The sequence below is a fragment of the Trachurus trachurus genome, assembly GCF_905171665.1.
Source record: "Trachurus trachurus genome assembly, chromosome: 19".
In the NCBI taxonomy this organism is placed as follows: domain Eukaryota; kingdom Metazoa; phylum Chordata; class Actinopteri; order Carangiformes; family Carangidae; genus Trachurus; species Trachurus trachurus.
In genome coordinates this window covers 7977884-8001087 of record NC_139913.1, presented here as the reverse complement: position 1 = coordinate 8001087, position 23204 = coordinate 7977884, and the positions used below count along the sequence as shown (strand labels likewise).

General features: G+C 40.9%; 2 protein-coding genes across 2 annotated transcripts in view; one reads left to right on the top strand and one right to left on the bottom strand.

Annotated features, from left to right (window-relative positions):
* The window catches only part of LOC311002560 (cadherin-related family member 1a), a 98004-nt gene that overhangs the window by 22480 nt on the left and 52320 nt on the right, over positions 1–23204 (bottom strand). Inside the window, exons 4-6 of the mRNA XM_083993960.1 lie at positions 22711–22806; positions 12926–12994; positions 12511–12576 (exon numbers count right to left, since the gene is read on the bottom strand). The gene's annotated coding sequence lies outside the window, so the exon portion shown is untranslated. The remainder of the gene's footprint in view (positions 1–12510; positions 12577–12925; positions 12995–22710; positions 22807–23204) is intronic.
* On the top strand, positions 557–7605 carry chst3b (carbohydrate (chondroitin 6) sulfotransferase 3b). The gene is made up of 3 exons (XM_083993959.1): positions 557–986; positions 4776–4991; positions 5178–7605. The coding sequence occupies exons 2-3, from the start codon at positions 4912–4914 to the stop codon at positions 6403–6405; spliced, it is 1308 nt and encodes a 435-aa protein (XP_083850085.1). The 5' UTR covers positions 557–986; positions 4776–4911; the 3' UTR covers positions 6406–7605.

The window sequence follows — 23204 nt, the reverse complement described above, 5'->3', positions numbered from 1 at the left end:
GTATCCTGCGTCCGTTTGATGCGTATCCTGCGACCGAACGCACATATCGACGCGAGGTGACGCGACGCAGGATACGCGCGGCAGCTCGCGTACGCGTAGTTTACAGCAAGTATATCACGGGCTTTTAAGTGTTCACGTTATGATTTTGTGTTGTGTTTTTGTTTTTTTACATTTTCATGGAATAACAATACTATTTTCCCCTTAAAATAGTGAAGAGTGAGACAAAAAAATAAAATAAATTGTAGGCTACTTGAGCATAGTGCTTGAGTAGAATATATTTCTTTAAAGACTTTTCTCATTGTTATTTCTCATATTCTAAATTTTGTAACTGTATTCCCAATAAATAAATATCAGGTTGTACAAGTAGCCTACAGCAGCCTAGTATGTCAATCTGCAAGTGTTTTCTTCTGGCTACTATCCATCCACCTCTGTCGAAGTTGGAATGCACGATATATTTATCTCCACTAGATGGAGTGCCTGCCACTTCTTTTGTTAAGACCGCACCAAAAAGAACTGATAAAAACACACATTTGTCCCTAAACAACAGTAATGTTACGCCAATATTCCCAGCTAAATTGATGTTGTTTGTCATATGTGTATTTTCTTTTTTAATAATAGTAATTATTATGAGTTATCACAGACCATAAGATGAGACTTCATAAGGGGTCATGATGGTGCGCCTCCTGCCTGACGCTCCGCTCCTTAGAACCGAAACTTTCTTATGTGATTCACTGAGTCGCAACTTGTTGGATGGACTTGTCCTTCAGTTCACCGGGTGGCCTGACCTGCAGCCTCATCAAACATGACTCCATCTGAACTACAGGCTCCACAGAGAAGACACGGTTGTGCTGCTTCATTTGTTTTGGATTGTTTTTTGTCACACAAGTGAAGAAGTCTCGGGAAGTAATGGAAGTCACTTCTGTCCGGAGTCGCTCCTGGAGGAAAGGCTGATCGACCTCACGGATGAACCGCGGCTCATCGCGATGGTAGGTAGATATGGAGAGAGGACAAACTGGTCCTTTTAGAATACGCACTGTAACATTACATTACACTGGATAGATGTGTTGAAATGGTACGAATAACAACCACAAAGAAAAAGTTTAGTCACTCATTGACTCTGAGAAATCAGTCATTTTGGGGAAGTGACTTACAGTAACGGTCTGGTTTATTATGAGAGCATGACTCCAGTTTGCCTGGCCTGTCCTTTTGACCTGAAACTGCATGAATTCACGAGGTTTTAATAATCTTATCTACCTTATAAATCTGACTTTACTTCTGTGCTAAAATAGATCAGATAAAAGCAAAGTCACTGCTCCAGATTTATAATATTGCCATGCATCATGTTTTTTTTTTACTCTTAAATAAGTTGCATGCATCTGATGTCCACGACCACCACACTGTCCCAAACATATATCTACATAGTCATAGTAGGCCTACATAGCCTACATAGTTAGTCATTCATTAGTCTAGAAATATTTATGACTCCCTCAAACGAAAGTTGAGCCACCTTTTTGAATGAGTATAGCTGGTAACCATAGCAACAGCTCTCCAATAACAAATAATAACTTACCTGATAACTGAATAATAGCTACATTCAATAGCAATACTGATAGACAATTCTGTTCTTCTTATCTGCTGCCTTTCATGATTGAAATTTTTAGATTTTCTATAGAGAAAATTCAGAAATTTTATAGATTTAAAAAAAAAAAAAGGGATGGGAATGTGTAATAATTCTACAAAGTCTAAACTGTAGCAGTGCATCTGGTCTGCCAAGTCACTTCAAATAGAGCTATTAAATAAATGTAGTTGAGTAAAATGCACTATATAATGAATATTGCCCACAATGACTCATTATAACCAGGGTATAACTACCACTGACAAATTTATGGCTGACAAATTTCTATCATCGCACAGTTTAAACTGTAGTAGGCCTATCCCTACTCTGCAATTATATTTCAAACACTTTGTATTTTCTTCTCTGTTATTGTTGTACATCAGGACACATCCTTCTATAATCATCACACCTAAACACTGTATTTCTGAGAGGATCTAAAGAAAAAAAAAATCCTTTATGGGGTTGAGACATGATATCGTGTGACAATACAGTTTACATCTGCAACACAATATCAAGCAAAGTGGCGTTTGGCTGGCTGGCTGGCTGGTGTTTAATCTGTCTTCACATGAGATTTACATTAAATAAAAGGCAGCTATTAAAAGCATTTGTAACAAGATGATAAATGGTGCAGTGGCGGTTTTGTTATGAGCAGATGATCAAACGTGTCATATGCCTCAGTGGTTTGTGAATATTCAAGAATGTCAGCTCGTGTGTATTTTTTTCCTCTTTTACTTAACACAGCAGATGCAATAAGCTGAGATAATTGGTGTACATCTAATTTACCATACAAATGACAAACCTTCAGACTACTTATTTTCTTGATGAATTGTTGTAGCTTTTTTTTGATCATTTTAAATTATATATGGATAAAACTAGAACCGCTTTAATCCAGCACATATCCAGTCCCACAGAACTATAGTGCTGTAGTCAGTAATCATTCCCTCATGTCTTATTCATTAGGCCAGATCATTTTTGGTGTTTGTCTTAATTTGTTCAGGTACAGACACAGTAGAAAATAAGCTGCAGAATTAATAGGCTGCACTTTAAGTCTCCTCCTCTGTTGGTTTACTTCGACAAACTGTGATGTGATGGTGTATTCTCAGAGGGTAAATGAGCACCAGAGGCGTTTAAGGACTTTCCTCTGATGCACCCGACTGTCTCAGACCAGTGCGACATGACTTGCAGCATCCAGGGGCTTAGTCACTGACCCTGTGACGTGTGAATGACCTGGGAGTTTATGTTCCGCGATCTCAGCCCACAGTGGGGGGGGGAGTGAGGGGTTAGAGTCACTCCTGTGTAAAGAGACCTTTGTGGTTGTGGCATGCGGCAGGGTGGTGCAAGACGGAGCTGATTTTTTCCTCCTGGAGAAAACGTGTCTCAGTGTACTGTGCCGTTCACCTTTTCATTACATGGCCGTTCCACGTCAACAAGTGCTCTATTGGAGCTCGAAAACTTCCCATTCCCTCTCTGAGAATTTCACAGGCAGCATCCAACCGTTCACTGTGTGTTTAGACTGTAGTCACTTGCACTGGCCTGTGTGCTAGAAACTGCCCTGGGACAGAAGTTGCAACAGGATGTGAGAACTGGGTCTCCAGATGTGTTACACAGAAACTCAAAAGACATTTCGGGCTCATCAGAATCCAGAAAATGTCGGTCGTGTTATACCAGGCTTTTTCACCGCCCTGCACGGTGCTGCTTGTTTGGTGTCAAACACATGAGTACCTTGCTGTGGTGAGTGAAAAGGCTGGCTTGTCTGTTGCTTGTGGCTCTGCTGATAAATGGCCCCGGTTTCACTAATGTGTCGGCCCCGAGGCTAGACCCGCAAATCATAAGGCATCCCAGCCGTCACACTTGGGATTCTGTTTGTAGCACCTGACAGATCCAGTAAGTGAATGTTTTCACAAACCTAGATGTTTGATTTAGGATTTAAAAACTCCAATACTGTACTGTAGATCTTCTGTGTGCTTGCTTTTGAAATCCTAACTGAGGCATGTTTGTGGGCACACATCAAAATTACACTTTGCCAATTTCCTCAGAGAGGACAGTGTCTCATTTACTCCTGCCGTGTTATTGACCCTTTCACTGGCAGAGGAGGTAGACAGGATTATGTTAAAATCCGAAGATTAGTCAGGGATCTGAACCAAGCTGCTATTATCTTAAAAGTGAACTAATTTTAATCCCACAGGAATGCACAACATATTCCCAAATAGGCATCATTAAAGCCGCCCTTATCTTCATTTGGCTACCCACTGTCTGCCCTCTGCAGACTTAAAAATGTACTGACTGGCCTCCAGGCTCACGGCTCCACAATTTATGGCTCTATGACAAGAAGGCTTTCCCCTTCAATTTCAGCACACTGTGCAGTTATACCTCTCAGACCTGAGACATGTGCCCCCCTCCTCAGTCTCAGTCATTCTTTTGGAGACACAAAGGGGAAGCAGCAAGTCATTAACCCATCACTGTACCAGGAGCTCATGTCACTCAGGGGTTCAGTTAAAAGCTTTCCTCCCAGTGTTGACATGGAGAGCAGCTGGTAGTTAGGACCACATGCTGTCCTGCTACCTATCAGTGGGAGGTAGGCTTATCACTCTGCCCCTGACAGCTCAGCCTTTTTAAACAAGCAGCTTTGCAAAAGTGGAATTACGGCTGAATTACAAAACTGTGCAGCGTGTCACGCATATTTAATTTGTTTCTGGTCTCATTTTTTTAAGTAACTTCTACAAAGACTGACTTGTAAATACAGTGCACCAGCTTTCGGTCTTTGCATGGTGGGTGGGCATGTTCCTGAAATGCACTGGTGCACTTAAAGATAACAAGGAGTTCCTCGTGGGAAGGGCTGGCTTAGATTCCAGTATAACACACTCAGCTGTTTTTCTATTCTTAACCTGCTTCAGATATGATATTTTTGTCTCTGTGTAAATCTTTAGAGCACGGTGCAGTGATGCTTTGCACACCTAGCAGATGGAGGGAAAAAAAGAGTCACAGAAGTAAAAGCGCGTCTGTGGTCTGACTCAGCACCACGGTGTTGTTTCATATGTGCCACACCAGACTTTCAAACTTCCTGCTTTCAATAAACATCACACCGGAAGAATTGAAATCGGAGGTTGCTCAATTGTGCAAAAATGTTTAACTGACAGGTTGATGTTCATTTCATTTACAGGGTGAAACATCGCCTACAGTGAGGAATACAAATAACTGGAAGGCTCTTTAAGAAGGCGACTGGAGACTTGGGAGATTGGCAGAACCTATTAAGAAGCAGTCTGTAAAAGCGTATCCAGACACAGCTACATCCAAGAATGAGGATCAAATACACAATATCCATTGTCTTTTTTGTGGCACTTGTTATAATTGAGAAAGAAAACAACATTATCTCAAGGTAAGTCCGTTTAAGTGACCAATGGAGCATGTTTGATATTTCCAACACCTTTGTGTGTTTGTAGTTTTTCCAAGCTTGAAACAGGCATTTTACAAAAAAATGTTGATGTAAATATAAATAACAGAGGTTTTTAACTTCTTTATGTTTACTTTGAATGCTAATCTGTGGTTCCTCTCTCACTCTCAGGGTGTCAGATAAGCTCGCCTTAAAGCAAACCCCCCAGACCCCACTACAGCTCAGTGGCTTCTCCCACATACTGCTGAAGAACAATGGCTCCTTTACCTCACTCGGCAAGATGGACTCCACCTTCACGGTGATGAAGCAGCGGCTGCAGAACTACAGTGAGCACCAGGAGGTGATGACAAGGGGAAGGAAGCACATTCTCCTGTTAGCCACCACCAGGACAGGCTCCTCGTTTGTGGGCGAGTTTTTCAATCAGCAGGGCGATAACATGTTCTACTTGTTTGAGCCGCTGTGGCATGTGGAGAAGATGTTGACACTGGAGACCGGAGGCACCAACGCTACGGCGGCGGCCAAGGCGTACCGCGACGTGCTGCAGCAGCTCTTCCTGTGTGACTTCTCCCTGCTGGAGAGCTTTCTGGACCCCCTCCCCGTGGACCATATCACCACCGCCCTCTTCCGCAGGGAGTCCAGCAGCTCCTTGTGCGAGGAGTCGGTCTGCAGCCCCTTCATCAAAGGGGTCTTTGAGCGCTATCACTGCAGGACCAGGCGCTGCGGGCCCCTCAACCTGACCATGGCGTCTGAGTCCTGCCTTCAGAAGGAGCACAGGGCCATCAAGTCGGTGAGGGTTCGCCAGCTGGAGACCCTCCGTCCCCTAGCGGAGGACCCACGTCTTGACATTAAGTTCATCCAGCTGGTTAGGGATCCTCGAGCTGTACTGGCCTCGCGCATGGTGGCCTTCGCAGCCAAATACAAGAACTGGAAGCAGTGGGCCATGGGGGGAGACGTCCCCATCGACGACGACGAAGTGAGAAAGCTGAAAGGGAACTGCGACAACATCAGGATGTCCGCAGAGATCGGCCTCAGGCAGCCGCCGTGGCTGCGCCGGCGCTACATGCTGGTGCGGTACGAGGACATCGCCCGGTTCCCGATGAGGAAGGCGACGGAGATGTACAAGTTTTCGGGAATCCCGTTCACTCCACAAGTAAAATCCTGGATCCTGAAGAACACCCAGGCCTCCAAGGAGACCAGCGGCGTTTACTCCACACAGAAAAACTCCTCAGAACAAGTAGAGAAATGGAGGTTCAGTTTACCTTTCAAAATAGCCCAGGTTGTACAGAGGGTTTGTGGGCCAACGCTGAAGCTTTTTGGCTACAAATTTGTAAACAGTGAAGAAATGTTAACAGACAAATCTGTTAGTTTGATTGAGGATAAAGTGTTCAACTTTTTATAGACTCTGATGGACATGAACTCTGAACCCTGATGGAGGACAAACAAACCTCTCTGAAAACTCTGGCTGATATTTGATGACTGATATTTACAGTATTAGGGTCTTTTATCCTGATACAGAGAGCTATATGTATTTTCTGAAAGTGTGCTATTTAAAGTTTTTTTTAACTATTTAAAATGTTCTGATGAAGACAAAGTATTGTTGATCAGAAAATGAATATATAGCTTTGAACTATTGAAGCAAAGTTGTTGGGTAGAGCATGGTAAAAATGGGAAGCTAGAGTATCTTTGTTTTTGCACTTTGGACTATTTTGTTGGTCCAATGTAAACTGTGTTGGTAAGCAAATTTGGGAAAGTCCTGCGGGAAATAGCTCTGTGACTTTGGGCAATATACAGTATTAACTGTTTAAACACTTCCAGGAACCTCACCAGTAACTCCTAAGTTAGCAACAAGAGCTGCTTTTTCACCAAAGAAACTTGAAATAAATTAAATGAAATGCATAGCCAAGGAATTAATTGCTTTGTATAGCAGCGCTCATGGCAGAAAAGAGGAAATACCAATGCTTTGCCAGGTTATTTGTTTTAAATGTTCAGTGCTAAATTTATTTATTTGTTTTTGTTGCTGAAATGTCATGATGACTCCATGGCTGAATGTGCTCCACAGGTTCTTTCTCCCCGCCCCCCTCTCTCTCTCTCTGCAGGGGCACTGTTCTTGCACACGTAGATAGTAGTTTGTTGTACATGCATGTTTGTAACTGGCCAAAAATTGTTTGAAGTTGTCCTCTGGATTGTAGGGACCCTTCCTGTAAAAACAGATGTTTACACTGCTACTGTACGCATACATTCCAACTGCAGCTGGTTTGCAGGATTGTGCGAGGTTTGTCAGCAGGTCTCTGTCTGTTGACACAAGTCTCTTGGCTGGTGATAAAAAAAAGCCCCCCCCTTCCGATACTCTGGCATGCCAGAGTGTTTGATGATGTTCCAGTCTGTTCTCTCTCTCCCTCTTTTTTTTTTTTTTGTTGTTGGCATTTTTGGTTGTTACAATAAACCTTCTACTACTCACTCATTTTCAGTGAGGGTGCAATTTTAAAATTACGAACATAACAACAAAAAACAATAGAAAAACTATTGATCTGTTAAATGTGCAGAGAGGAAGAGCCTCCTCTGTCCTGCATCTAGTTTTATCATAGATGGGGAAGCAATGGCAGAGAAACGGGAAATTGTGGCAGATAAGTATCTCAACACATGTCTCCAAGAAGCAAAGATAACAAACCTTTCATGGCACGACAGGTAGATGCAACCAAGTAAGCAGGATGCACCTTGGGGACCATGAATGTCTGCACGACATTTCACATCACAATGATATTATATTGTTGTTGGCTTGCGTTGCATTGGCGTCTAAGGGCTGGGTTTTGCTTATAAAATAACTAGTTCGTAACAATGTGTTGTCTGACCACATGGGAAATCAAAAGCCCCCTCCCAAATTCAGCATCTTCAAACTTCTGGGGGGGAAGGGCGTTTTCAAAGCTGTTCCGACATCAATCAAACATGCACTTCTGATGGAGGGTATTGTTGCCTTGAGGTCTTCCTGTTATTTGGTCCATTAGCAGCAAAACTGCTCATGGCTGGTTCACATTTATTTGTGTGCATACAAGTGTTTGTTGACCTATTTTGTGCTTGGTGCATAAAAAAAAAGAGAAACTATAAAAGCAACATTCACAGTTCATTTCACAGCTTTAGTTGTGAAACACACCCGGTCTGATTTCCAAGCCTCTTTACTTTTTTGTTTGACTGGTTAATTGAAGCGTCTCTTGCCTCTTTTTAAAGCAAATTTTTCTGCACACTGACTGGTTTGTCTCTGAGAAGGCTAGAAGGAAGGATACTGTGGAGGCAGCTGCCTCGACTTCCAGTGTGTTTACCACTGTGGGCCTGTCTATTTAGGTCTCCAAACCTACTAATTACCCCAACTTTACATATAATGTGGTCCGAGTCATTTTGGTCCACCTGACCCCACCCGCTTACAGAAACGCAGAGAGGCCACCATTTCTACTATCCCTCTCTTTCTGTATCAATTCTCTTTTTATACAAAATAATGATTCTTTTGGTTCAAAGTATAAATTTTCTGACTCATGCCCTCACACACTGCTAAGCTAAACCACCTCAGTGCGCTTCAAGTACATTCACTGATGTCAACAGATCATTATCTGGTTAGCTTGGGCTGGTGGTTCTATTTTAGTAACAAGTGTTACCAGGTCTGCAGCAATGGAGCGCAAACCTAATGAGAAGAGGTTCAGCATTCATAAACTCTTATATTGGAGTGGCTTTATGTGGGATGTGTGGAGGGTGGAGTCACTGTATGGTTGGAGCAAATATAGAATAACCACTTTCCACTGAATTAAAGCCCTCTCACCCCCTCTCCCCCCCGTGGTAAAATGAGGGCATTTAGGTAACCCCACCCTCCTTCTTTCTGTTATATGTTGCCCGGCCACATCAACCGTGAGGGGTTTTTTAAAATATGCAAAGCAGCCCGAGCAGAGGATCTGAATGCATGAATGACACCCGCTGCTGTAAGATCTGTGATAAACAGACACAAAATTGAGGTGATTCAGACGTGTCTCAGAGCTACACATAAAACCCTGCGCTGTTGTAGACGATAATGATGGTTGAGGAGGAGACATAAATCTAAATACACAGTAAATGATCTCACGCGGAGGAATGCAATTCATAAAACTCAGGTTGTTGCAAGTGATAATGAGTGACTGTGTGGAGTGGGAGCAGAATTTCAATGAACAAAACTCACGGCACACAACTCATGAGTGATGAGGAGACAAATTAAGCAGTTTTCATCTGTTATATAAAACTGATGTACTGGAAATGTCATTATTACTGAGCCTTCTGTCGTCTTTGAACATTTTCCAGCTATACATAAAATCTATATGGGTATATTTTTTGATTATATCAGCAAAAGCTTGGCTAGGCTCTGTGGTGCTCTGCATAAGAAGCACTTCTTGGCCAAATATCATGCTGCTTTGAATAAAATTCAGCCTGTAAAACCTGTTTCTTCTCCCCTTTTTTCCGTTTTTCCCTCGACATTTATTGACAGTGGATCAAGTGTCACGTGAACAGTCTCGCTCGTTATTAAAGCCAGACATTCCTCTAATTTTGTGCTCAAACAGGAAACGGTAACCTGGGGATTTATGAGTGCTGTTCTTTTTGGTTTTCTTCACACATACGACCATCGACAGACATCAAAGATCCGACATGGTTTGGTCCCACTGCCACAGCTGCACTGATGTGTTTGCTATCGAAACAGTGTTTTCTCACAGCAGTTTAGAAATAAGTTCACACATGATGGCCACAATAAAAACTTATCTACATGCATATGCTTCCACTGACATCCTTTTATCCTTATCGCGTCTGTTCATCTCTAAGGGGGAAGTAAGCAACAATATAGCTTCCCCCTTTGTCTGTGACCTGTGTCACTAGTTTTTGCAAGTGAACATGTCACTGCAGAGTTACATTTCTGCATTTCTCTGTGGCATGACAAATTAACATTTTCTTTCGTTTTTCTTGTGAGTACCCCGTTGTGGCTGACCACCCCGTAAAAACCTCTGACAGAACGGAAACGAATGGCCATTTTCTCTGGATTTAGATTCAGGAAAACACGTTTAAAAACGCCTACGAGATGTGGGCAGAAGCCGAAGCTCTGCGACCATTACAGCAACCGAAATGTATTAAGAAACAAAATAACAATAATTGTGATGACTATGTGGTGTCTTTAAAAAATAAATGTTGCAACTGGTTCTGTAACTGACAGTTAAAAGTTTAGATCTTCTCTGAGGTGCTGAAACTGTACAGATTTTAAAATGTCGCCTCACAAAGCGTACTGTAAACTCAGTTTTCAGTTCTGTTTCTGCTTCTTTCGTTAATGCTTCAGGGCTGAATGACCCCTGGTCCCAAGACACAGACTCATTAGAATAAACATGAGGGATTTTCTGCCCAAATACAGTAAAATCGTTGACTCTACTAGTTGTTGTTTTTTTTTTCTCTCTTACATTGCATTTGTTTTAGCTGGAACACTCTTTATCATTTGGATTATGACCTCAGTGTTTATGCACAGCACTGCCAACCCCTCGACCCAGTCCCACAAGAGACCGCGAAAGTATTACTCCCACCCTAAATTTAGAAATCCAACCTAGACGTGTCATGCATTGTAGCATACCACTTTGTGTCAAGTCTGCCCTCTGCAACACAAACAATGGCTCTGTGGGTGAGGGGAGAGTTTAAGTAAATACTTGGGGTTAGGTCAGCAGGTGGTGCAAAGACAGCAGAATGACAAAGTGCTGCCCTGATTGTCAGTGAATAGGTCCATTCGTGCAATCCCGGAGGAGTAAAGAACATTTACAGTTTTTTCATGTTTTCTTTGTTTATTTCCTAAATTCCTGTGTTGCGTCTTATTAAAGCCCAAGTAACACAGGCCTACTGTAGATTCCTCGAGTACAAGATGTGCCACCGTTCGCATTTTGAATCAAGGTTTGTGAAAGAAACTGTTTCCCCTGCCAGATCTGGTGGGCATACTAACACAAAGCTTCAGTCTTCTCTTACATCAATACCTCCTTTTGTGTCACCACCGAGCTAGAGCGAAGGGGGTCTTTAAAAAAATTTAGAGCTACTGAATGGTTCGCTCCATTTGTCCCACTCTGATGGCTTTGCTCCAAATTCTTAGTAAGTGCCTTTCTACTGCCACTACCACTCACAATAAAACAGACATTACAGTTTAGGGCTAAAAGGAGCAGAAGGAGCACGGGGTGGTTAATGAGAAACATTAAGCATCAGTGGAGAATCTCCTCATTTCCCCGAAGATGTGGCCCTGATGCATTTACCAATTATAGATGAATCTCCAGCCTCTACAGTGTAATGACAGGCCTTTTCCTTTTTGACATAACAGATGCCATGTGAGCACCGACCATGTGATGCTGCTGGCATGGCTGCCTCAGATAAAAAGGGTCCAATAACGACGCGGGGAAATGTTTGCACAGCCAGACCGGAGTGACCGCCGGAAGCAGACGGCGAGGATCCATTTTTACATATAGGAAATAGGGGGCGATGGTGGGCGGGGGAGAAAAATGTACCGCAACCATTCAAAGAATCAAAACTGTGGGCTTTCACTCCCACCTTTCTGACTGCTCACTCCGATGTTTGTCACTGGGGAGGAGAAACAAAGAATCATTTGTGTCCCTCGTAGCGTAACACGCGCCACCGACCGAGGAAGAGAGGAGACAGTTTATTTTGAGTTTGAAGTCGAACAATAATTACAGACTGTGGCGCCCTGTTATTGGATCCAAAATTTACAGTTGTCATAGCAAACATTAAAAAGATGTATTTTTTTCATATTTATTATACTGTGAAAATTCTAATACGGGTCAGTGACAGAAATAGAGCTGTGAGCTGTATTAACGTTATACTCTTACATCCACATTTGACCGCAAACCACGGTGCTAAAATAACAGAGCGTCCACAGCAGGCCGCAGCAGGCTAGCATGGAACTCATAAAGGAACAAAATGAGGATCATATGGTCATTTGTCAACTTTAATGTTACTAACGTGCACTTTGAAAACCCCACTTAAATAGGTGTAAGGGATAATGAAAACAAATGAAACATGTGCAGGTATTTCCAGGAGGATGTCCATCAAAATTCAACCAAACGAGGGATATTTAAAGGATAGACAATCATGGCTTTCCTCTCCCTTTGTCCTGCTCTATCTCTACCTCCTCTAATTATACTCTATATAAAACTGTAAGTGTCAACACAACAGGAACCAACTCAGCTCTCTTTCAACAGTGGCCACTCTGATTGGAGGAAGCAGGAAGGGGAACATTTTCATACCTTTGCCTCGGACATTTCTCGTACACAAAGCTGCTCTATTTCTGGTGCACAAGGCTGCGGTCTTATATGGTTCATGGAGGGTAAAATTCCCCTTGATGAAAAACACGTTATATAAAGAGGCCAGTGCGTCTAACGAGCCAACGTTTACCTTCTCTTATCGCAAGATTCTTATCAAAAAAATGAGGTCCACTCCCAAGAGGGCACCTAGAATACGTACTCACTTGTTCCCATCCCAAGAACCACTTGTCTTTTTGCCTTCTTTGTGCAATTCAAGCTGGTTACAGTTACTAGAGACAAAGAGGCATTCAGTTACTGTACACTGACTTTGTATTGCTGCCTATATACACTTGGGGCGTGTACATTACCACTGACTTTGTAGTTTGTTAACTTTTCTCATTATCTATTTAAAAGCACTTGTACATCATGTGACTTCAGTTCAGTGGTAGATTCAGTCTGCTGCAGATCCAGACTGTCACATACTGTAACCCCTGCTCAGGTTAACCAGCTCAGCAGATCCCAGTTACTGTGATCCCAGCTTCTAATCAAGTTTAATATGTGTGATTTGGTGGTTAAGTTGCTTTTAAATCACACGTTTAGAGGTGGTAATTTATAAATTAAAGGGGGGCCTGATGGTACCTGATGGTTGGCAGTTCTCTGGCTTGGCCCGACCCCAGGCTGCATCAGGAAGGATATCTGGTGTAAAACCTATGGCAAATTAAACATACAGACATTTGAAAGGTGACAACGACAAATAATTTGTTAATTACATTATTAAAAATGACTAGGAGATAAGATACATTGCTAAACAGACATCATTATTATATGCTGTATTGGAGTATTTAGTTTAATAATGAAAAGAACTCATTCTGTTTCTCCCATTTCCTGCACTCTATCTAAGCCACAGTGCAGTATTTACATTTTTTGTGTTAAGTTTGGGTAAAATAAACAGCCTCAAGGAGAATAGGATAAACTTTCTGTCTGTTATACAGTTTGCCAGACAACGTGGAACCTTTAAAACCATCAACACCTCCACCGCACAGCAAAAACCTGTTGTTTTACTGTATGTCGCTGTGCACCGACCTGCATCTCACGCTGAGGACGGGTTCAGGTGTGCATACTTTCAACAAAGGACAGAAAAGACTTTCATTATCATCATCATTACAGAGGCAGGGTGAAGCGGACGGGCGGCGCGCTGCACACATACCGCGCAGGACAAACCACGGCTGGCCTCACAGCGATGTCCCCTGCAGTTACACAAACATCTGTGTGGCACTAGAATGTGCAGAACAGGTGGTCGGGCCAGGACCCTTCATTAATGCCTGATGACGGATGAGCACCAGTTGATTGAACTGAAAGCACCTCTCTTCTTAAGTCTGACAATGTGTGGTTGCTGTGTTACATCTCAGTATAGGCCTACACTCAGTTAGCAGTTTATTAGGGACACTTCAGTCCTCCTCTCTGAAGTTTAAACTGAGTGCACTTCATTTATTTCAGCGCTGCTTAGCCTCAGTATTATGCTTTTTTTTTCTTCACATTTTCATCTATATAAAAGGAATTTGAGTTGTTTCCCACGCTCACACAAATCATCTGGTGCAATTTGTGGTTCGGTTTCTTGTTCAAGGACACTTAAGGACACTTATCTTTGGTCCCTGGCAAGAAAAAGTTAAAGAGCCTCTTTTCCCTCCCTGCTCCTATTTACACTCTTTCCAACCACGCTGGTACTGTGTTAATTTCTGCAGGAAAGAGGCCCCACCACGGGGGGAGACACACCTCTCTTTACTTTTCCAAGGGCAGGATCTGAACTTTGAGCTGATAGAACACCTACTCTCTTGTGTTTAGTATTTGGGGAATGTGCTGCAGTTGATCTGTGGAGGTAAAACACACTGATTTAGTGTCACCAATATGAGATGAAGGTGAGTTTAAAACACACTGCAGGGAGTAGGATCACATATCAGCTTCCCTTTGCTGGCTGTGACATTAACAAATGTAATTGATACACCAAATTAGAAGATCTGAGGTTAAATGACATAACACATAATCCAAAGAAAGCGGCCACAAGCCACGTGCAGCCCTCATATGGCTCGTTAAATGACCAGTTGCTCAGGGGCAGATAAGTCAGTTCCCATGCTCGCCCTTGACTTTTCTGTTTCACAGATGCTGCTAATCAAATGTCTGGCAGTGTGACGTGTAACCCAGCGGTCGATAATCTGATGGCAGCAGCTTGAAACAGACAGACAGAGCTGTGACTGTGGCTCCGGGGGCCCCCCGCTCCAGCTGCATCACAGAGCTGGTGTTTGGCTAAAAGAGAGATAACATGACGTTAGATAGTTAAGACCAAAGCAATGATTAAAATGTCAATTATTTACTGACCCAAATTATTCACTGACCCAAAATACTGTATTTATTGTTGTTTTGCACACAACAAAATTGATTATATGGTCTAATTTATGAGTAATTAAATCGATATTTCTGCAATGTTAGTTATTTAGTATCTTGGAGAATGGTTTTAGGTTCTTACAAATTTTCCCAATATAAGTTCATATAGGTCTTTATGTTTATTGAGAACATGTGTTTGTTAACTAAATTTCTGTACATAAAACAATATTTTCAGAAGTGTGGACGTGTTTGAATGTGAAAATCCAGACCGTGTAAACCGAAGAGTGATACAAGCTCAGATATATCATATGTACTGTATTTCTTCCTGAACTGAATGTGCAATTCTTGTTGGGACTAAACTCAACATCACAAATCCTGGCATCTGTGTCGGTTTTAATGTTTATTAGAAAATGAGGCTTCACCATTAAATTTATGGACTTTTTCCTGTACTTTATGTTTATTGTGCTGAAAAGTACCTTCATTTCAATTTCACCTTCAATTTGATTTCAAAGTCTACACATATATACTGTATGAGAGTATAGGATTTATGCATTATATCTAAAAATTATAATTTGAAATGCTGTAAAAAATAATATATTGCAATATGTTATGGATGTTGTACTGTATGGACATCATGGTATCGGCATTGAGAGAATATTTGTGCTGGTCACTGTAGGCAAGCAGGCTGCTAATAAAAGCTAATAAACTTTCCTCTAGTGCCTGATCGATATTACTGCTTTACTGCTGATTTGACATAATCTAAAGATGCTTAAAATGCCATGATCAAAACAAAGATAAAATGAATATAACAGCGACCTCCTTTACAGCCTCCGCTCTGGGACAAACCAAAGTGAGCTCTGTAAAAGCAGAATTGCACCTCATAAAAGAGATAATTCCTATGTTTGTGTTTTGACTTTGCACGTCAAACGAAAAGGCGTAAACACCCACCGCGAGCCCCACAGCACAACTGCAGCCCTTAAAATTGCCTCAAAACTCTTAGTTTACGTGCAAACTTTAAATAAAGCGAAATCTCCAACCTTCAATTTAGCCGTGCAAGTCAAACCGAAAGGCCCCTGGTTTTACAGAGTCAGTGATTTTTAAACAGAGACAGCTCTGAAGGAGTGAACAAACCCTCAGTGCTATATACAACACTGTATGGTTGGCTTGGACGACATGCTAACAATTTACCAGAGAGACCACCAGAGGAAACCAAAAAGAGACATGGAAAAGCTTCTGTTGCACAGTAACATACACGAGACACATTCAAGTGGGTTTTTAACATGAGAATCACTGTGAAGAAGTTAGTAAAGTAGTAAAAATCACGTCCTTCTGTTTAAAAATAAAAGCTCAGGCTCCCTACAGAAAGATCTGTCTAGTAACCATGAGTCCCTGTAGAGGTCAGTGTGCTCCAACAGTAGAGCAGCAGTCAATGAAACTTTGCCTCTTTCCTCAGCAGCAGCAGCACAATGATTCACACCATCATCACTCTTACCAACATCTGTTCTTAACATCTCTGAGCGTCTATATGCGGCATCATGATGCTCTACCCTCCAACAACTCCTATACTCTAATTTACAGCGCAAACTTGGATATATATATTGTGTCGACAGATATATGAGGAACTGTGAAGTGATTGTGCTGAGTTACAGCAACACAAAGAACAAAAAAAAAAAGAAAAAAGAAATTTGATCTCACTTTTATCCTCTCCTGTCTTCAGTTTAAAACAACATTGCGTGACGGGTCGGGAGCGTTTCCGACTAATTCTGACGTCCCCTTGGATTTTCTGATGTGCTAAGTTTGCACAATGGCAGCGGCGACTCCAAGTCTTAATTGTGACTAAAGAAAAGTGGGCTTCCCTGTCTGGGCCATCTGCACGGTATCTCCTATGATTACTTCCTGATTTTCTATAGCGAGGAAGTGTGAGGAATTACCTCTTCAAAGGCATGTGTGCCCCACCAGCACTAATCCCTAGTTAATGGCCAGTAGAGGCAACAGACCCCAACAACCTCACATCCTGCAGAGGTTTCATGTACATAATTCCTCTGCCAGGTTAAAAAAAACACACACTCAGCAGTCCAATTTATCAAAAGGAAAAAAAAAAAAAACTTGTTTAAGCTGTAATCATGATTGCAGAAAGAAAAGGAAAGGAAAATAAATATTAAACTGTATCCTGAACCTCTCTTTATAAAGTTCAGGGTCAAATACAGAGGTGCATTCACAACCTCATTTAAAAATAAAGTAATTCTGAGAACTGCTTTTCAGAATCATACAGGATGATTGTTTCTAACTACCTCTTTAACTATGCCTATTCAGCAGCACAGCTAATAAAAAAAAGAAAAAGACTAGTGTAGCAGTGATTAGTGATAACTTTCATTGTGGCAGAGCTCAGGCAGTTGGAGTGGTTTGTTGCAGTGACTCTGAGGAAACAGGCACAGCTCTCCCTGGTGGCCTCAGGCTGAACCAACAGACCGTAATTGGACTCACAACCCTCCAATTTACAGAATTAAGGAGACATCAGCCTGTCTTATTCTGCTGATTTGTGCACGAGACAAACACTTCAGGAGGAAAACTCTGAGGCTGAGGTTGACAAAAAGGAAAATCAAGATGAGACGACTGCTGCAAGTTCAAAATCATTGATATTAAGTGTGTGTCTGTGTGTGAGTGTGAGGGTGAGGGGGGGGATTGTGCATAAACCATCTAAGCCATTTCCTATTAAACGACCCCCCGTTTTGCTGTGGAATCCTGACGCATAGATTTGTTTGTGGTAAGGGACTCCAATTAACGCTTTAGCGCTTCAAAGTCAAATATTTACACTAATACAAGCACAATTAATTGGGATTAATATAGTGAAACATGGATGTTGTTGCTGCACACATGTAGAACAGATGCCACTGAGCCTTGGGGAAGCGCAAACACTTCACTTTCACGTCGCTGATCTCTCTGGCTGCTTTGCAATGATTTAGCATTTGTTCAAATTATTCAGACATCACAGTTTGTGCCATGTGACCTGTCAACGCTCGTTACACAGCGGATAAGCCTGAAGAGATCTGACACGTCAAGGCCACTGTAGGCGTTCAGATTTGTTTAAAAACACCAATGCTTAAAACTAATATTTTGTCCAAATTCAAGAAAATGTGTTGAGGGAATTCTTTTTATCAATGATAATTGTGGTTTGCAACTAATATTTATCAAAAACCAGTCATGGGTAATGTAAAAAAGACATCTGTTGAAATATTTCCACTATTTCATCTCAAATAATTCCACATCCCCATGATTCAGTGCTTTCCAATGTGTTATTTATTCATTCATGTCTACAGATGAAGATTGTGCTGTTGATCTTATTTATACTACACATAGTAATTTCTCTGCAAGGTTGCAAACACTTTGATTGGTAATTTCTGGATTATTTGTTCGCCTTTTCCAATATTTATACCCTCTGAAATGGATATCAAGACCGTTTTCAGCTAATGGTCGAAGGTTTCCTCCTCGAGCTCAGCGAGAAGACCGTCTATTGGTCAAACCACGAAATGTTGAATCATTAATTGCCTCACCTTTTGGCTAATTCATAATTTAGTGAACTGGGAGTGAAGCGTTTAGCTTTTGCTGGCTATGGCCCGCTAAGTGAAATGGTGTGGAAAGTGTGAGGTCATTAACCTGTTACAGGTATGTTCTCTCCTCATATTGGGGATGATGTATTCCAGCCAACTGTGACAAAAAAGAGGGAGAACCCGTTGGACGGACGGGGCCAGCGATTCGTTTTCTACTAAAACTTCATTTTAAGAACATTAGGTTATGAAAAGTTGATATGGTTTTTAATTAGAGGAGATATCTCTTCATATCTGGGGGAGATTTCCACTCTGCTGCTTGTGTGAGGTAATTTCCCATCATCCTCCTGTGCATACCACGGTGCAGTGGATTCTTTAACCTAACCATTATTTCTTTGCTATTGTCACTTAAATATTCATCTAAAGATAAGACTGCATTCAAGCACTTTTATAAGACAGAATTAAGATGCATCTACATGTTTTTTTTCCATTTCATTTGGCTTTTATATATTAGTGAAAACTCCCCTCAATACTAATTTGTATAACTTGGGGCTGGGTGATTATTCACTCTGATTGTGTATTGACTTTCATGGGTATGTTTAACATATTGTATTATTACATAGTTCTGTTGTGCAAACTAATAATTCCAAGAAAACTGTAATAAACTGAACTTCGGTCTTGTTGTATGAATAGATATGAAGGGGTAATGTGATATGTAATGTGTGGTTCACTCTATGAGACATCAATTTGATTATGTTGAGTGTGATTTTGCAACTGCATATTATATATCGACACTCAAATGATATTTATTTATATGTTTTATTAATTATCGAAGTATGCATCTATATGCTGATAGCAAGTAAGTACAAAAATATTAATTGTCTCTCTTTTTTTTTCTTTGGTAAGACATCTGTCACCAGGTTTTCTGCTTATTTTTATTCTACCTGAAACAGATCGATACAGTATATCTGAACACAGTGATTATTTTTTTCATATGTTTTCGTCTGAGCCTCGTGTGGCTAAAAAGTTAAAGACTAAAACCAAATGTTAAAATACAGTCCAAGATTTAAATCATATTTTCAATTCAATTTCAATTAGTTCAGTTTCTCATTCATATTATTTGGCTTTCTGAATGTATTTTGGCTCCTACTGTACCTACCTTGTGTTTTTGTAAGTTATAAGACGTGGATGCTGTAAAACTACAATTTCCTTTCAGGATTAATGAGTTACTCCATCTATTTATCCATATCAATTATATATATATATATATATTTTTTTTTTTACATTTGGCAGATAAAGCAGATATTTTCCATTATATCATACTGTATGGTTTTGCATCAGTTCTTTGACTTCAACTCCTGCATACATTTCAATACACTTAATGTTTTCAGTGACGCTCTGTTTGACTCCGTACAGACGAGGCCATAACTCCTGATGTTTATCGATCCTTCAGCCTCTGTTGAATTTATTTCTACAAGTCTATACAAATCTGTTTCTGTGCAGCCTATTGTACCAGAGGGGTTAATGTATTATACAAAGTGTTCAGATCAGGGATTAGATTTTCCCCCAATTCCATCAGTCAATTCTCGGTGCTCTCCGGGGCATTCATCATTTTGACAGTTGCAGATAAGGCAATTATTTTCCCCGAGCAACTACAAAATGTAGACAAGTGCTTCTGTGACAGTGTGTCTGTTTGAGGGGGGAACACAAATATTATTCCACCAGTCACTGATGGCACATATTGCTTGCTACAAAGCGATATCCTCTGTAACACAAAAGAAACAGATGTTAGGAGCATTTGTGTGTCCTAATGCACTTCAGCGTTTCGTCTTTTCACAGTGTACTGAAGCTCCATACTGCAGTTCAATAAGACATTTGTTGTTAAGGCCTTGTTCTCAGCTGCTGGAGTAAACATTTACTTAGCAATGTGGGCAATGACTTCTTTTTAATGGCATTACACTTATGTTCTAATTGTCATTTAAATACCATTTAGATTTATTTTCCAGACTCTCAATGTTTAGTGCATTACTCTTCACTGTAACATGACAGAAACAAAAATGAAAGCATATAGAAGCATAAATAGAAAATCTGCATACTAACTGCGCAGCTCTATACCAGCCACAGTATAATAAAATAATACACAGATGATGACAGAAATAAAAACCAACAACTGCACCTTTGCACTTGGATCCAGTTTTAAACATGATTTTGTGCATGATATCTGTGTGAATGCAGACAATGCCCATCCTGCTGACCTGAGATCTGTTCCACACATTAAAGCTGCATCACTATCAAATAAGTCTTGTGTGAAGCACAAGAGGCTGTCTGTGATCTCCTCTACAAGCCCCTGGGGGGCAGCAGAAGACCTTCATTTCTGCGGCAGCACGGCTGCTTACGGCTGACATACACCACTGTCACCTACTGCTGAGGCTCAAGTCAGGACACCATTCAGGCTGCTGATAAATCCTTCCACAACAAACAGTACAGTTTGCTTCTGCAAACACAACAAGCAAAGATGTCACTGAAACTTCTGCATCTCTGTGTTTGCCACATGCATTTAATTGCCAGCTTTAAGAATTAGAGATGTAGTCTTTCCTATACAGGTTAAGGGCTTGTTTAATGTAGATCATTAGGACTGTGTGTTTATACAAAATAACACTAACTAATCAAAATGTGTTTGACTATTTATGTTAATTTTCCCTGATAAATTAGATAATAAGAGATAACTGCCAAGCATATTGGTCTGTTGTCATTCATGTCATAGAAAGACAATGAGCCTGTCATGTGCTACATACAGGCATGTTGGGGATAAAGAGCTTCACAGAAAAGTATCCACATAATGTCAATATTTCAGTTTTTTATCTCACAAATGTGCGACAAACAATTTTTGAATGGAAAACCACACAGCTCTGAAGTGTAAGTGTGCTTTTGATAGATTATGCTCCCTATATGACATAATACCTTTAACATTCATATTATAAGTGTGTACGTGCCAGGTTTTGAGTGGCTGGCGTTGTCTGGAGCTCAGAGTTAATAAAGGTGAGAGAGCAGGGGCAGAGCAGGAGGATGACGTGAGGCTGAGCTCCGGTCTGTCATCGGATCAAAGTGGGAACTTGTTCTCCCATCGCTGTCAGCACGTTTTAATGATCGCTGAGCCGGGCCGAGCTGTTCCTCCCTAAAAACTTTCCCATATACCAAGTGTCTGATAGATTCATAGCTTAATCATTAACTTGTACTTAATTCGTCTGGAGCAACATTGTGCTCAAATTACAAGGGGATTCTGGCAAAGGTCGGTGTCATGCAGCGACTAGCACTACCTCTAAAAATAAAGACAGATGTGAATAGTAGCATGTCAGTGATTTAATACTGACAACAAACAGAAATGACAAAAATTAATGTGATCTTACATTTCAATAAAAATTTAACATACTAAACCCCCATCTTGAATATGCTGATGATTTTTTACAAATGGGAAACATAACTCTCCTTGTGATGCTGGTTGGATAAATAGGGTATTCTGGCTGTATCAAAACATCAACTACAAAGAAGACATGTTTAGGGGTGTGTAGGATGTGTCTGCATGATATGAAGTAGTAAGTATAAGTAAACCACACCCTTAAACTTGAATCTTATAGAATAAGTGTTAAAATAAAAAAAATATTGTTGTCTCTGTAGCTTTGAGAATATGGACTATGGACGGTAGCATGTCTGACTAACAGTTTCATCATATACTCAACTTTACGCACAGTTTCAACTGAGGTCATTGTGCGTTAGCATCAAAGAACAGTCATTTTTTTTGTTGTAATTATTTTCCAGTCAGACAGAAAACAGATTAGATTAATTTAGTGAGTTGAATACATCTAAAATACAGAATAAAAGCACAGGCACAATTTATGCACCTTTCTTGAAAATCTATTATCACCTGTATAAAAAATAAAAAATAAAAAAACCTGATCTTGTGGTAAATAAAATACTTCTCTGGGACAGAAATATGGAGCAAAACAGTTAAAGGACAGTAAATGGACAAAACGAGAGTAAAATGATGATTCAAATAACAAAAACAGTGTCATTATTGGACTGACAAAGGTTTCATGAGGCCATCTGAGCTGAGCTGCTGAGACAATAAATCAAAGAGAGAAAGAAGGCCAGAGCCTTTATGGGGAGTGCCACCCATATATTGACTGCACATCATAGCAGCCCTCATGTTGTAGGCTGGATTATAAATCCCATTTCTAAAAGATATATGAGACTTTTGATGTGTCAGACCTGCCTTTTCTTCAGCCTAACCAGATGTTTGATTTTTTTTTTTTTTTACATTTACAATCACATTATCCCCAAAAGAGTTTCAAAGTCAACTTGAAGGTCACTTAAGAGTATTTAACGCATTGAACGTTTAATCCAATTTTTTCCCCCCATACAAAGCCACTAATAGTGTTACTGTTTGGATCAGTACAGTGTTAGTAATACTACTAGTAGAGTTTGTAATTTCAATGATCTTACCCTCTTTTGTGTGAAAGTTTCCTGCCCGGCTGTGCGTCTGACAGGACACACGGTGCATGTAATGAATGAGCTGGCTGCTGTAAGGCCTCTATAGGTCTGAAAAGTAGTTTCAGAGAGAGAGAGAGAGAGAGAGAGAGAGAGAAGAAAAAGACCAGTCAACAGATGAGGCGAAGACAATCCAAGATGAAGCGGGGATCAGCCCCTTCAAACTGTCCCAGCGCAGACCGCTGTCCCAGTACAAACTCCTGTCTCTCAGCCCGGTGGGGACGTAGAGCTGCAACGTTAAGGCTGTTTGAGTTCAGATCAAATGTGTCTATTTTAGCAGGTATCACTAAACTGGTCAAATACATTATTGCATCCCTGGTTTAGCGTACTTCCTGACTTTAATTTGGCTTCAGCATCGATCGAACTTACTTTGCTTTAAAGTAAAGTGTTACATTCAGAAGAATTAGTTCCCCCCTCAGGAACTAAGAAACTAAATTTGTCCAAGGTCA

What these genes read in the sequence shown, in the direction of transcription:
- chst3b (XM_083993959.1), top strand. Translation starts at nt 4,912, where the DNA reads ATGAGGATCAAATACACAATATCCATTGTCTTTTTTGTGGCACTTGTT. An exon ending in GAAAACAACATTATCTCAAG is followed by an intron (nt 4,992 to 5,177) that starts GTAAGTCCGTTT and finishes TCTCACTCTCAG; the next exon opens with GGTGTCAGATAAGCTCGCCT.